This window comes from Drosophila nasuta, chromosome 3 (assembly GCF_023558535.2).
Source record: "Drosophila nasuta strain 15112-1781.00 chromosome 3, ASM2355853v1, whole genome shotgun sequence".
In the NCBI taxonomy this organism is placed as follows: Eukaryota; Metazoa; Arthropoda; class Insecta; order Diptera; family Drosophilidae; genus Drosophila; species Drosophila nasuta.
Genome location: NC_083457.1, coordinates 44,199,223 through 44,214,711, shown reverse-complemented (window position 1 = coordinate 44,214,711; position 15,489 = coordinate 44,199,223). Strand labels below are relative to the sequence as shown.

At 36.6% G+C, this 15,489-nt stretch overlaps 1 protein-coding gene and 2 long non-coding RNA genes across 3 annotated transcripts; 1 reads left to right on the top strand and 2 right to left on the bottom strand.

Annotated features, from left to right (window-relative positions):
• The first annotated feature begins 2,884 nt into the window (after window positions 1–2,884).
• LOC132792937 (cathepsin L-like) lies at window positions 2,885–4,120 on the top strand. Its single transcript, XM_060802477.1, has one exon. It carries the CDS (start codon window positions 2,926–2,928, stop codon window positions 3,925–3,927), a length of 1,002 nt encoding a protein of 333 aa, XP_060658460.1. The 5' UTR covers window positions 2,885–2,925; the 3' UTR covers window positions 3,928–4,120.
• A 1,002-nt stretch (window positions 4,121–5,122) lies between these two features.
• Window positions 5,123–5,579, bottom strand: LOC132791037 (uncharacterized). Its single transcript, XR_009632855.1, has 2 exons — window positions 5,426–5,579; window positions 5,123–5,363 (listed from the first exon to the last, which is right to left on the bottom strand). It is a non-coding gene; the product is annotated as an uncharacterized LOC132791037 (long non-coding RNA).
• Window positions 5,580–10,989: 5,410 nt separating this feature from the next.
• Window positions 10,990–11,403, bottom strand: LOC132791905 (uncharacterized). The gene is made up of 2 exons (XR_009632945.1): window positions 11,209–11,403; window positions 10,990–11,148 (listed from the first exon to the last, which is right to left on the bottom strand). It is a non-coding gene; the product is annotated as an uncharacterized LOC132791905 (long non-coding RNA).
• Window positions 11,404–15,489: the final 4,086 nt, after the last annotated feature.

Genomic DNA, 15,489 nt, shown 5'->3' with positions numbered 1-15,489 from the left:
GGGTGGGGTGGCCTTGGTCTGGTTGGCTTTGGTCTCTTAGTTTTAGGCCTGGTTGGTTTCCTTCCACATTCTCCAGGCTGCACAAGAAGCAACATGAAGAACAAAGCAACAAGAATCAAGAAGTTAATACGCATCTTCACTAAAGAAAACTGTGTGCTGCACGTTGATTTTATAGTGAGCTAATTTACGTAAGATCTGATTTATGGAATAATTATATAAAGAATTTGATATGCCAATCTTTCCACTTGGAGGTTAAATTATTTACACTCGATTCTCTACAGCACTTGAAATTCAGAATATCTCGGTTATATAGTTTCGAAATTTGTACTGCGTATTGCCCTTAAATTATATGAGGGAAAGTTTCTTACCTGAAATTTAATAGAATAAAATAATATATTCTAAGCTACACATTTTATTCTGAAAATATACTGACAAAACACTGAAATATACCACATGATGTAAGATTATTTATTTCTATATTTTAAATATTTTTTACAATGTTATAGCTTAATTTTGGCATATTTTTAATCGTCTTAAAAGTTTGGTGTTCATTTAAGATTTTACCTTTTGGGTTCAACTTAAAGATGCTTTAGTATTTTTTGCCTTTTAAACTGTCATATTAATAAACAAAATTTCATAAATAAAAAAAAAAAGAAATTATAAAATTAATACTTGTTTTTATATTTACATTTATATTTATTGAAACAAACATCAAAACATATTAACTGGGCGTTAAAACACATCGACATTTGTAACACAATATTTAGCATCCTCAGCTACTCGAGCAGAGAGCATGGAGCAGCCCAGAGAGAGGGGGCAGGGAGGATGACAGAGGGGAGAGAGACTGAGGCATCTCGGGGTCAGCTTTTATTGCCATCATGACCCGCAAATCGCACACAAAATCCGCATACAAAACTCACAAAAGCCTTGTGGCATCCCAAAAACAGTCTGGGAACAATATGATGCCACCTATGCGATATACGACGAGTGTGTGTGTGTGTGAGTGTGCGTGTGCGTGTCCTTTGCATGTCCTAACCAATACACATGCTGGTATCTGTGTAAGGATATGCTGCCCTTGTTGATCGCTTCTGTCGTTTCCTACAGCTTCGCTCGCTGTCTCTGTCTCTCTCTCTCTCTGTCTCTGTCTCTGTCTCTCTTTTTTCCTTCTGTCTCTGCCTGTGTGTGATTTACACTCTTTCGACTTCTGTGCGCCTGGCATTTTGTAAGCAAATTTTTAAAAATTCATTTCTCACATATGCAACACATTCACAGGGGTGTGCATGTGTGTGTGTGCGTGTGCGTGTGTGTATGCCACACACACATGTGTTGTTCCTTTGCTGACACTCTGCTGTTGACTCTGTTGCCTCCTGCTGCCTTCTCTCTCTCCCTCTTTATTTTTTTTTATCTCTGATAAACCCGAAGCCAACGCAATTTATACTCTTCGCACTTGCAACACTTGAACATGTGTGTATATGTGTGTGTGGTTGTGTGTGTGCGTGGCATTCTACCTAGCGTGCAGCTTATTAAGTTGTTGAATCTGAAGGCTTACTTCGAGTGTGCTTAGATTAACAATATTTATTCAAGTCTATTTAAATTTGTAATTTTTAAGCTCTTGGTGTTGCTCTCAGCTCCTCGAATCCTGTTGAGCGCACTTTTGTCAGTGGATAACTTGGTCAGTCGACTGGTCACAAAATTGAGCACTTTTCATTTAAGATTTGTAAATTTTTAAATATGTATATTTAATTTAAAATAACTGAAAACTCCATTTTGATGGTCAAAGGAATTAATTAGCTTTTTGTAAATTAAATATTTATGTTGTTTCTTTATTTATTGTATAAATAAATGACACTAGGCAAAACAATTTGATAAATATTGATTTATTTTCTTTATTCTTAGTTTAAATTATTTAAAATTCCTGAGAATTTGACTGCAATCGGATAAAAATTTTAGAAGTTATTTAAGAATTACTTTTGTATGATAATCTTTGGCTGATAATCTGGTATATTTTGAGCTCTATGGTATGTGTATTACTTCATTTATATACCAAATATGACCATTGGTATATTTAAGTATTCTTGCGGTATATCATTTGGTATATTTCAAAAATAATACCGCACTGCACTTTATTGATATACCGAATATGGCGTTCGGTATATTTTAGTATATTTGTGTTATATTATTTTGTATATTTTAAGAATATTACCGCACTGTTTTTGCGTATCATATAGAAGGAAATGTATGTAACAGGTAGAAGGAGGCATCTCCGACCCTATAAAGTATATATATTCTTGATCAGCGTCAACAGCCGAGACGATATAGCCATGTCCGTCTGTCCGTCTGTGTGTCTGTGTGTCTGTCCGTCTGTCCGTCCGTCCGTATGAAACACTGGATCTCAGAGACTAAAAGAGATAAAGCTATAAATTTTCGACAACATTTGTTATGTTTGCACGCAGATCAAAAAAATCGAATAACAAGCGTAGAGTTACGAATTTTGGCATATACAATAATTACTGTAGTAATTATGATACCTGATCATATAAAAATTGTGGAAGTTATTAAAGAAATACTTTTGTATGGGCAAAAACACCTACTTACTAGGGGTCTGAGTTGCTTTGGCCGACAGTCTGGCACATTGTGCCGTCTATGGTATATTTTGAATGGTGTACTATATCGATATGCCAAACATACCATTTGGTATATTTTTAGTATTTTTTTAGTATTTTCGGTATATTTTGAAAACGATACCGCAATATTTTGCCTTTATTAAAAATGGGTAGCGGGTATCTCACAGTCGAGCACACTCGACTGTAACTTTCTTACTTGTTATCTGTGGTTTACGGAGTTATTGATTAATTTTTTGAATAAATAGATCAAAAAATGCTGTTGTCGGTGTCAGTTGCAATTCTCTACTCGCTGCAGTCGACCATGAAGAAACTAATATTATTTGTTGCTCTCGTTGGATACGCTCAGGCACTTTCCTACTCCGATGTACTGGAGGAAAAATGGAATCGTTTTCAACTCGATTACACTAAGTTCTATGAGACTGAAGATGAATCATTGCTGCGCAGAAAGATTTTCGAAGATAACAAACGGATGATCGACAATCACAACAGAAGATTTATGGCCGGAAAGGAGAGCTACGAAATGGGCGTCAATCAGTTCACGGATTTACTACCTGAGGAGTTCGAAAGTCTAATGCTAAGTTCACTAAACATTACGGAGGCAGAAAGTCTCATCGACTCTAGATACATTGCTCCGAGAGACGTAGTTTCGCCGAGGAGCATTGATTGGCGCACCAAGGGCGCAGTAACGAGAGTGAAGAATCAGGGGAGATGTGGATCATGTTGGGCATTCGCGACAACAGGCACGCTAGAGGGTCAGACGTTTGTGAAGACAGGTCGGTTGGTCTCGCTTTCTGAACAGAATCTGGTGGACTGCTCGAATCGTCATCCATACAACAATAAAGGCTGCGACAGTGGCTCGACATGGAGGGCTCTACATTATATTAAGGACAATGGTGGCATCAATACGGAGTCGTCATATCCCTACAAGGGCATAATGCAGAAATGTCGATACGACAGACGGTACATTGGAGCCACTGTTAAAGGTCGTTCCCTGGTAGAAGGCAAGAGTGAAAAGAATCTGGCAGCTGTAACGGCATTCCATGGTCCCGTTGCAGTATCTGTTGACAGCAAAGGCATGCAGAATTATAAAGGCGGAGTTTACAATAATCCCAAATGTTCAAAAACAAAATCGAATCATGCGATAGTTGTTGTTGGCTATGGGCACGATAAAAGAGGTGGCGATTACTGGCTGGTTAAGAATTCCTGGGGCACAACTTGGGGTGAACGCGGTTACATTCGTATGGCTCGTAATAGAAACAATCAATGTGGGATTGTAAGCTTTGCTGTCTTTCCGTTGGTGTGAATTTAATCAGCTTTTTATACCTGCTATCTATAAGGTGTAAGGGTATAATAACTTTGTCTGTATGCAAACTTTATATAAAGAGTGTCATTGGGCTTTCAGCTATTTGATTGTTTTAAATTTTTATTAAAATATGTCAACTCTTTAGAGAGCCGAAGGATCTGTGAACGGGTTAATGTCTTAAATTAAAAAAATACAACATTTGAATAAATTAGCTAGTCTATCATACAGCTAAAATTTTCTGAATTTAATATGTTTAATTTTGTATTTAATTTGAAGTTGTAAAATATCTCATTTTTAATGAAAGCCTTCCTAGATTATTAGTATTTGTTTCATTTGTGTAACTCAAATTGATTTTATATTACAACATTTGATCAATAATATTCATTATTTTCACTCAAGTCTAAACAATTTTTATACCCGCTACCCATAGGGTAGAAGGGTATTATAACTTTGTGCCGGCAGGAAATGTATGTAACAGGTAGAAGGAGGTATCTCCGACCCTATAAAGTATATATATTCTTGATCAGCGTCAACAGCCGAGACGATATAGCCATGTCCGTCTGTCCGCCTGTCCGTCCGTCCGTATGAAACACTGGATCTCAGAGACTATAAGAGATAGAGCTATAATTTTTTTTCGACAGCATTTGTTATGTTTGCACGCAGATAAAGTTTGTTTCAAATTTTTGCCACGCCCACTTCCGCCCACGCAATATTTTGAATGGTGTACTATATCGATATACCAAACATACCATTTGGTATATTTTTAGTATTTTCGGTATATTTTGAAAATGATACCGCAATATTTTGCCTTTATTAATAATGGGTAGCGGGTATCTCACAGTCGAGCACACTCGACTGTAACTTTCTTACTTGTTTCTAAAGTATATTTTATTCGATAATTTTTATGTTCTTGGAAGCACCATCTCCCTTTTTTTTATTCTTAGAGGACATCTCAAAGACTTTCTTTTGTCTTATAATTTTTATCTTCTTTTCATTTCTTTTTGTTATTAGAAAAGTGATAAATGGAATATACAATATACATAGTACTTTGTTTGAAGAATTCGTAAATATTTCAAGCCACCTTTTATTTGATGTTGTCAATAATTTTCTGTCAATTTCACAATTCTCAAAGTGTTCTAATATTTATAGCGAAGGAGATGTACATTTGAGTATTAAAAATGAATAACACAAAGTATTTTTTGAACTATAAAAGTTTATTTATTTTTTTTTTTTTTTTTTTTTTTGCTTAAGTGGTCCATAGTTATTTAAAGCCAATTAGTTTGAAGGGCATATCCCAAAAAAATTACCGATTTCGAATGAATGAATTAGGCATCCGCATCATCGTTGGCTGCATCATCGTCATTAGCATTAGCAGCGTCAGCTGCTCCCTTGTTGGCAAAAGCGGCGCCAATAATGCACAAGGTGACCAAGATTGCCTTTAAATAGAAAAATTTTTTATTAGTTCAAATATTCTTCAGCAGTGAAGAGTCAAACTTACGAATAGTTTCATATTTAGATATTGACTGCAAACAATTGCTGACTGACTTTTTGCCTCAAATCTCGTCTCCTTTTATACGATCTCCGATTGTGATGCATTTGATGCACTTATTTGTTCCATTTAGTTTTAATTAACAATTTCATTACGTCTACAGCATTCGTCTCAATTGTCTAGACAAATAAGGTCACGGGAATCATATATAACAATAATATATAATAAATATTTTGTTTTGTACTTTAAAGGTAACTTCAATTATCAAAAATTGAATTCTAAATTTTTATTAGTTAATTCATTACAATGCTTCTCAATTTAAAGCTAAATTTTAGCGTACAAATGTTTCATATATCTTTTCTTTTTATTTTTTTTACTAATATATTTAGTAGAAAGGATTAAAGTGTCCTTAATTTTGTTTTGTTAATATATTCATATTTTTATACCCGCTACCCATAGGGTAAAAGGGTATTATAGCTTTGTGCCGGCAGGAAATGTATGTAACAGGTAGAAGAAGGCATCTCCGACCCTATAAAGTATATATTCTTGATCAGCATCAACGGCAGAGATGATCTAACCATGTCCGTCTGTCTGTCTGTCTGTCTGTCTGTCCGTCCGTCCGTATGAAACACTGGATCTCAGAGACTATAAGAGATAGAACTCTAATGTTTTTTCGACAGCATTTGTTTCCGCCTTCGAAAATCAAAAAAATCGAATAACAAGCGTAATTGTGATTCCTGAAAATTTGGTTGCTATCAGATAAAAACTATGGAAGTTATTAAAGAAATACTTTTGTATGGGCAAAAACGCCTACTTACTAGGGGTCTTAGTTGCTTTGACCGACAATCTGGTATATTGTGCCGTCTATGGTATATTTTGAATGTGGTAGTATTTTTGTAGTATCTTCGGTATATTTAGAAAATAATACCGCAATATTTTTCTTTTATTCAAAATGGGTAGCGCGTATTTCACAGTCGAGCACACTTGACTGTAGCTTTCTTACTTGTTAGTATTATTATTAACATTATTCTTAGTTTTATTATCACTATTATTATCTATGAGTAATATTCTAATTATTTTCTATCATTCCACTTACTATGTATAATAAATCTACTCAATTATTAACATACTATGATTTCTTAACTGCCAGTTAAGCCAAGCTGCATGAAATTTCACAGAATTTCACAATTCGGCACATTTAGTGTGGCATTACTTTTGAAATCTAATGTTAGCATTTGTGTTATTTGGGTGAGAAATTCATAAGTGTGCATTATTAAGCAACACAATACACAAACACATAGATATATATGTAGTATGTATATATTTGCCTGTGGGGACGACAGGTGCTTAGGTGAGTCCGCCTGCCTGCCTTTCCTTTCGCCTTCCTTTCGCCCCCAATTCAACGTTCGCCCTATGCGCCACTTAGCATTTAAGTGGGCGGCATTGTGGGCGACTTTGCTTATGCTTATGGTTGCTATCTCTCTCTCTAGCGTACTTCCTCGCTCTCTGTCGCTGTGAACACTCTCTGCTGCTCTTTGCTAAGACATTTTGGTAAATCTTCTTTAACAAGCGCAAGCAAAAGTAGCAACAACATCAAGCGGCGAGCGCATAAAATGCTATGAAAAAGCAAACGAAGCCGCCAAAACACCCACAAGCAAGGGGGAGAGGTGAGGAAGTGGGGAACTGACAAACTCAAACATAAGTTGCACACACACACACACACAGATACACACAGAGAGAACTGCTAAAGCCGCAGGAGCGGCAAGGACGTTGTGTTATAAATTTTATGAGCTTGCCAGCAGCAGTTCTACATATGTACGTATGTGTGTGAGTGTGCATAAGTGTATGTGAGTGTGTGTGTGTGTTGGCTCATAAAAATAAGTTGCACTCGTGCCACGCTTTCCACGCTTTTCTCACATTTCGTTTGCCTGCCACACGCTATAAAAAACTTTGCTTGGGTGTTGGCATTTCTCTCTCTATCGCTCTCTCTCTCTCTCTCTCTGTCTCTTTCTTTTTCTTTGTGTGTGTGTGGGAGTCCTTGTCTATGTGTGTGTGTCTCTTGGCAGTCAGTCAGTCAGGCATTGTTGTTGCTCTGTATATTTCCTTCAGCTGCCTCCCTCGCTGCTTGACTGGCAAGCGGAAACATAACCAGAAGGATAACGCTATAATGCCCCAGTGGTACAATACATACAAAAACATTTCTCGACTTCCCTCTCTCTCTTTCTGTCTCTTTCTCTCTCTTTCACGCTGCCTATATGTGTTTGTACATATCTTCTTGTCTTCGTCGCTTTTGTTAGCCACTCCACTGTTGCCTTTTTTAACTGTTGTTGTTGTTGTTGTTGCTACTGCTGCTGCTGCTTCTTCTTCCCTTCCCCCTTCCTACTGTTTGCCCTCTTCTCTTTGCCTACGCTCGTGTTTTTGGCTTTGGCTTCTCTCTCCTCAGTTTGTTATACATTTTTCTATTTTCTTTTTTTACTTTTTGTTCAAGTGAAATTCTGTTTTTTTTTATGTTGCTCTGCTTCTTTGCCGCAATATGTGTGTGTATGTTAGCATGTGTGTTTGAGTTGATGTGTGTGTATGTATGTGTGACTGTGTGTGTGTGTTTGCGTTGGCTATGGAAAAGCGCATGTGGTTAACAGTAAGTGAAAAAGGTCCTGAGCTCAGCTTTGAGGCAAAATCCGAAAAATTACACTAAACTGTTATTGCTTTCAATTAATTGTGTTGCACTTTTTAATTATTAAATCATATCAAGTATTTATTTAAGGCAAATAAAATTGTGAGTTTCATTTAGTTCACTTACTGTGGCAATTAAATGCATTTATTAAATAATAACTAAATAATATTATGAATATATTAAAATGTTGCTTATTTAACGTTTTTTTAAAATTTGTAAAACAGCTAATAATAATAATAATAATAATAATAATAATAATAATAATAATAATAATAATAATAATAATAATAATAATAATAATAATAATAATAATAATAATAATAATAATAATAATAATAATAATAATAATAATAATAATAATAATAATAATAATAATAATAATAATAATAAGCCAATAATATGAACTAATATCATCAATCTAGTAACAAATTTATAAAGAAAAAAAGTACTCACAAAATAAATATAAAACAATACAATAATGCCTAAAAATTTTCAAATAACGTTCAAAGTTTAATATGCTGAACATATTTAAAAATAAATAAATAAAACCAAAATAAAAATGAAATATTCAAAGTGTATATAGCAATTCATTAATTTTATAATTTTTTTAATAAAATATTAATATTAAATCTGAATTTTTATAACTTCATATTTGGTAGATCTTTTGTATATTTAAAAAATATGCAAAATTGTTTAGAAATTTCGAAATAAAAAATTTGTATATTATATATATGTACAACATTTAAAATATAATAATTATTTATGTAAAATGTATTTTAATAGTTTTTTAATTTTTTATTTATTATTTATATTTTATAACTTCTGTCTCAAATGCATTAAATTAGTTTGTCTGTTTATTTTCCCTTTTTAATTTTGAGCAGTGTGATCGCAAGTCGACTTAATTGATTGGCCCCAATTTTTCTGTGCTCTCTTTCGGCTGAAGTTTTTTTTTCGGTCTCGGTTTTTCCTCTTTTTATTTATATTTTTGTTGATGTTCATTGCGTTGCTTTTGCTGTTGCTTTTGCTGTTGCCTGTCTGTCGCCTCTGTCCGCCTGTTTGCGTGCTGGCTTGTTTGTTACTCTTGTGTGTGTTTTTTTTTGGTCCCTCTTTGGTTTATTTTTTGCGCTTCTCTATTATTTACAATTTTCTTTTGAGCTTGTTGTTGTTATTCGTTTCGTTTCGTTCCGCATGGATTTCATATAATTTTGTTGCTTCATTCATTGTTGGTTGCATGTTGGTTAAATGTGTAGCTCTCACTCTCTCTCTCTCTCGCTCTCTGTCTCTCGAGACTTATGCCAGCTGAAAGCTGTGAGTATTTCCCTGGGAATGGGAATGGGAAGAGGGGGAGTGTGCGATAAATGTCTCTCTCCATTCGCTGTGCATCGCATCACACGCGCATTCAGTGCAGCATTCGACTCTCGCAACTCGCCTTTGGCTGCCCGTAAAAGTATGCTACGAAAAAAAGCGAAAAAAAGAACGCATGAAACACGCACACGGCCCCAAAATAGAAAAGTAAACTTGCGTTGCAATTTTATGCAACTGCCACGCCCACACAACACTATTTACCGCCCATGCAACTGCTGCAGGATTTGATGGTGAAAATGATTTCAGTTTCAGCTTTTTTTTTTTTTTTTTTTTTCGCTTTTTTCACTTTTCTGCTTCACTCTTTTCTTTTTTACGATGACGCTGCCATTTCGTACGCTTTGTTTTGCAGCCAAGAAGGAGCGGATATGATGATGGGAAGGGGGAGGGGCAGGACAGAGGAAGGTGTATGAGGTGCAATGACAGCGACAGCAACAACGACAACAACAACTTGAACGCGAACGCAACGTGCGCGAAAATGAAATAAACTTTATATGCCAGTCGCTGGGGGGAATGAGGAGGTATGTTGCAAGGGTAGGGGAAAGGGGAGGGGGTGTGCCTGTGGCGGCGTTAACAAACTGCGCCCTTTTTGCCGACGTCGACGCGGTGACGGAGGCCAAGTTGAACAGGCGAGAAGCGCGTATAGCAAGTGGCAATTTCACGCGGCAAAACGAAGTTCGCCAAAAGCCAAGCCAAACGGTGAGAGGATGAGTGGAGAGAGGAGAAGAAAAGGGGATGGGGGATGACAGCTAGGGGTGGGGAGGGAAGTCACAGCGTCGTCTGTGCGCCCAAAAAAAAACACATTTCGTATTCAGTGCTCGTAAAGTAGAGACTCAGAAACAGAAGCCTAGGGGAAAGAGGCGGCAATTGGGATGCGTTGCAAAGAGAGTCAAGGAATGGAGTGAGAAGAGTAAGAATAAAAGAGGGAAGAAGTAGGGGGTAGGGGGTGCAGCTTGGCAGCAGTTTCTGCGAGCTGATGTTTTATGCGGTGGGTTTTAAAAATCTTGCGTTGATGTCGTTGCGTGCGTCGCAGTTTTCCATTGTTGTTGCTCTAGTTGTCGTTGTCGTTGTTGTTCCTAGAGTTATCCTCGTGGTTGTTGTTGTTGTTCTTGTTCTTATTGTTGTTGGACAGCTTCCACCTGGAGAGCACATAAAACCGAAACGAAACGAAACCAAGAGAAAACGCTATAACGCCTGAAATAGCGAAATGTTCAAATTGCAGCAGTAAAATTTGTGCCCAGCGCCATAAATGAAAAATGAAACTTGTCTCTGCTCCAGCGACTTTTGAAGTGCGCCAACATCAACGCCCAACGATGAATGCCATAAAACGCTTGGGAAATTTAAGTACAGTCTAAAACTGGGCTGAGCTGCAAAAACTTGGCCAAGGCGGAGCCATAAATGCATATCATAATGATGCCATATTCTCTTGATCAGCAGCCACAACAGAGTTCATTTAATAATGTCCTTCTGTCTATCCTTCATTCTTTCAATTTTGTACAACACTTTCCCTTACAAAAATCATATAATAGTTTGCATATTTATATCATATAGTTTGCAATATTTATATTATCCCAAAAGAATGAATAATTTGTATTAATTAATTGTCATCAGCATCGTCGTTGGCTTTAACATCATCGTCAGCTGCTCCCTTGTTGGCAAAAGCGGCGCCAATAATGCACAAAGTGACCAAGATTGCCTTTAAATTAAAGAATTCTTTTAGTTTGAATATTTTAAAACACTCAAGAGTCAAACTTACGAATAGTTTCATATTTAGATGTTGACTGCAAAAACTGCTGACTGACTTTGTTTGAATTCTTTCCTCGTTTATATCCGATCTCTGATTTTATACGCCAATTTTGTTCCATTTAGTTTTTAATTGGCAATTTTAAGTCTAAAGCATTCGTCTCAGTACGTTAGAAAGCAAAGGCGTTAACATTTTTTATGAATTATATAAGAGGATTTATATAACATTAAATTGATTTTTTAGTAAGTATTTTAATTTGAAATGTTATGGTAAGATTAAAAATACATACGAATACATTTTATTCATTTCAAATTCAACTTTAAAATATATACTTTTTTTATACATTATAAAAAGTTCAAATAAAATTTGTCAGCAAAGAATAGCTAATGAAAACAACAAATGCTACTAAATGCCAAGATAATTTATATCAGAAATTTAAGCAGAGTCCTGCCAAAAACGGTTGCCAAGCATATCTAAGTGGTTAAAGCGACGATATTAATGCAAAACATAATGATTATATATTGTTGTATGTCACTCGATATGTTCAATTTCTTCTCATTGTGCTAAGCAAATATAAAATAAAAGAGTAGAAATTAATAAAGAAATATGTATTAATGTTACTTTAAAATAAAAAAATTTTAAATTTCATTTACAATCAATTTTCAATAACTCTAAAACTTACACCATTGCTTGGATTTAAGTTGGATTTATTTTAAAATATATAAATTCTGAATTTGTATTGTTATAAAATTTAATGCATATATAATTTTCACTTGTGAATTATATAAAATGTTAATATATTTTTAAATCATTTGAGAAAATATTGTTATGATATTAAATTGCTTGTTTGTTAATGCAAGCAGAAATAATATTGAGATTAAATATTGGAAAAAAGTGTGAATAATATTCCGGAAAATGTTTTTATGCATGGCAAGTAATAAATATTGAAGTCGAAACATGGACGCTCATATTATTCAAGATTAGTCATAAGTGAGCTGCCAACTTGGCTGAGTAAAACACACAAACACATACTTACACACAAGCACACACACGTAGAAGGAGTACAAATTTCTTTTCATTTCAGTTGCCAGTCGCTGTGAGACAGGCAAACAAATGCGCCTCACTTCGCCTTGCTAGCTGCAATCGTTCCATGCATTTTTAATAGACGCTCTGCCATGAAAGAAAAACAGCAAGAAGGCGAAAAAAAAGAACGAAAATGAAATAGACGAAAAGAAAAGCGAGCGAAAAAAAAATGAGAATGAAGCGAAGAAAAAAGCATATTTGCCAGCACGGCGTATACGTAATTTTCGCATATTGCGTATACGTTGCAGCGCGTGGCAAGAAATGCAACGAATTTCACACTCACACAGACACACTCGAGGCTTATGTAAGCGGGTGAGTTGACAGTGAAGGGGAGGAAAATGAGGCGAGAGGGAAGAAATTGAAGCAAGCAAAAAGGCAGCGCTCTAGTGTCAACATTGTGCATGGCGGAAAATGCGAGAAAAGCGAGTGCAAGAGAAACAGTTCAACTCAGCAGAAACGCAGGGAGGAGGGGGGCGTTGTGGGCGTGTCAGTTTGCAGCATGGAGCGGAAGTTGAGTTACAAAATTAAATTGATAATATTTTTTACTCGTTTTTTTTCTCTTCATGCTCCTCTTGACTCTGCTGCTATGTGAACTCTGCATGGATATGTGTGTGTGCGTGAAAGAGAGAGCGAATGTGTGTGTGTGTGTGTGTGTATGGCAACAATGGCGACGTCGTCATCGTCATCGTAATGTGCACCGGAAACGCTTGAAGTACATTCACATGCCAGAGCAACAACAATAAAGAAAGGAATCTTCTTGGGATGAACAGAAGCAAGGAAGTTGTCTACAGCTTCGACTCTATATATTTATATATAGCACACTCTTTCTCTTCTTTTCTCTCTCTTTCTATCTCCCTATCGCTTTCTCTGTGTGTGGCAAGGACAACAGACGCCAATGCACTCAGCAGCAGCAGCAGCTAAGTGCGCTGCCCGTGGCAAAAATTGCAGCCAGCTCATGACTTTGCAACTACACACAACTCGTTGCAGACTGATGGGGCATGTGGCATGTGGCATGTGGCACGGTTGTTGCGATTTCCGGGGCCAACTTAATGCTCTTGTGGCTTTAAACATCGATGCATCAATGCTGCATCATATTTGAAATGTCACTAATGCCCAGTATCGATTCTAGTTTTTCTCCCAATTTGATGAAGTGACAAACAGCAAAACGAACATTGCAATAAAGCTGACAAAAGCAAATAGTAACAGGCCACCCACTTCTCTAGCAACTTTCTCTTTACCTTTTACGCTATTGCTGCCCTTTTTTTTTGCCACTGCCAATTGTCGCTCAACCCACGGCGACAACGCGGCGGCTGCTGTTAATATGACAAAAAGCAGCAGAAGAAATGCAAAAGTTTCCTCTTTGCACAAGAAGCTTGCCCCCGAACTGCAGACAAACTTTCTGTCCGGGTATTGCAACGCTTTGCTCCATGTAAAGGACCCCAAACGCAGCAGCAACAACAACAACAACAATAAGGACAACTCGACAAGAAAGCCAGACAAATTTAAAGGCAAAACCAGAAAGCAGCTTCAACGACAAAAGTTTTTCTCTTCTCTGTTTTCTTCGTTTTTTTTTTTTTGTATTTTTGCCAAAGAAACTAAATGAAATTTTCATGCTGCATGCAAAAGGCAATGAAGAAAACTTGAAAATGGCATCGCATCCTTTACCACTGGCATAAGTTTATATACCTTTCTCTATATATACATATAGAAGTATCTCTTCTCATACCTTGTGCCAAGTCAAAGTTTTGTGAGGTAGTTGTCTAAATTAAAGTTGCAAATTAAAGTTGCAAAGTTGCAAATAAACATCTGATTGTCACAAATCAAAGCATCAGCTGATGCGCCAAAGCCTTAATTAAGTTGGCAACTCCACTTAGCATAGCTCAACTGTTGAGTCTATCGAACGGGGAGTAAGTATTGCATTGATCCACACAGAGATGCTTTGAGCACTCACTAAGGGCAGCCATCTTCACTTATGCACTTTTTTTCACTGAGAACATTAATACATCAGACCAAAAATTTGCAAAGAAAAATTGCAAAAATAAATATAAAATAATACTGCAACCGAGAAAGGAATGCCAACACTTTTGGGCATTCGAGATTTTCTTTGTCCCAACTTGGATTGGCCGGCTCTTTTAGAGAATTTAGAATTGCTAAATTTTCTCTTTGCCACTGATTGGTAAGTAGTGTCAATCTGATTAGACCTTGCGGTAAAAATGTTATTTTATGCAGCTTATTGGTCATACCGCTGGCAATTGCACACGCTAGACCCTCCATAGAGTGTAATAGGTGTTGCACATTGCGGTCCTCGCCTTCCCCACCTGTTGAACAGGTGCCACTAGTGAAGCGCACGCGGATATTCACCCTAACCTGCAAGCCTAAGGGAGAATTGGTGAAGGCAGCGAACCTCGCTGCGAACAGCCAGCTAGAGTGGGAATAAGGCGATAATCTTGCGGCAGCGAATCTTCGCTGCAGATTATCAAACGGTATTCGATAGCGGCTCAGCGAAGGCGATACTAGAGACGTTCAAAGGAGCGTAGATCTTCCGGCGAGAGATCTACGGCTCCACAAAAAACACGCCGGCACCATCTGCATTGGATTGTTTTCGTTCGCAAAATGCACTAAGAGTGCCAACATGGTTTGCTAAATTGAATAATTAAATTGAATTTGTATTAGTACTTGTCAAAAATCGACTAACTCATTTTTTCGACTTTTTGTACAGCCAACATGGGGTTCATAGGGATTTGAAAGCCTGATAACCATAACCCTTTATCATCTTTAACAGCTAACATCAACAAGCATATATGCTACGACGGATTCATCAGTTATCAGGCCTGCTAACATCGATGGAAAGTGCGTAAGTACGGCATAGCCGTGTCTATATTATAGTTGATTGGGGTTGTGATTGTGAGGTTCTCAATTCCGTGTGTTCCGTGTTGGTTCTCTATCTTTCGTATTATTAAGTCATGAAGACAACCGTTTAAGTAAAACAAACTAACGTAACGATAAATAAAGGCTCAATAAATCAAGCACTATTGTTAACTAGAGATAATTTTTATAAACAAAATGAAGTATGTTTATTAAATTACTGTATATCATGGAGAAGAAAACAATAATGTGTTAAACTTTTAATTCTAATTGGGCACTGAATGTGCGAGCGTCTGAGATAATGCGAGATGAGTACTGTCCCTCTCCCCTAGTATTACACTCTGT

Bases quoted from the DNA above. Each gene is read 5' to 3' on its own strand.
- LOC132792937 (XM_060802477.1), top strand. From the start codon at position 2,926: ATGAAGAAACTAATATTATTTGTTGCTCTCGTTGGATACGCTCAGGCA.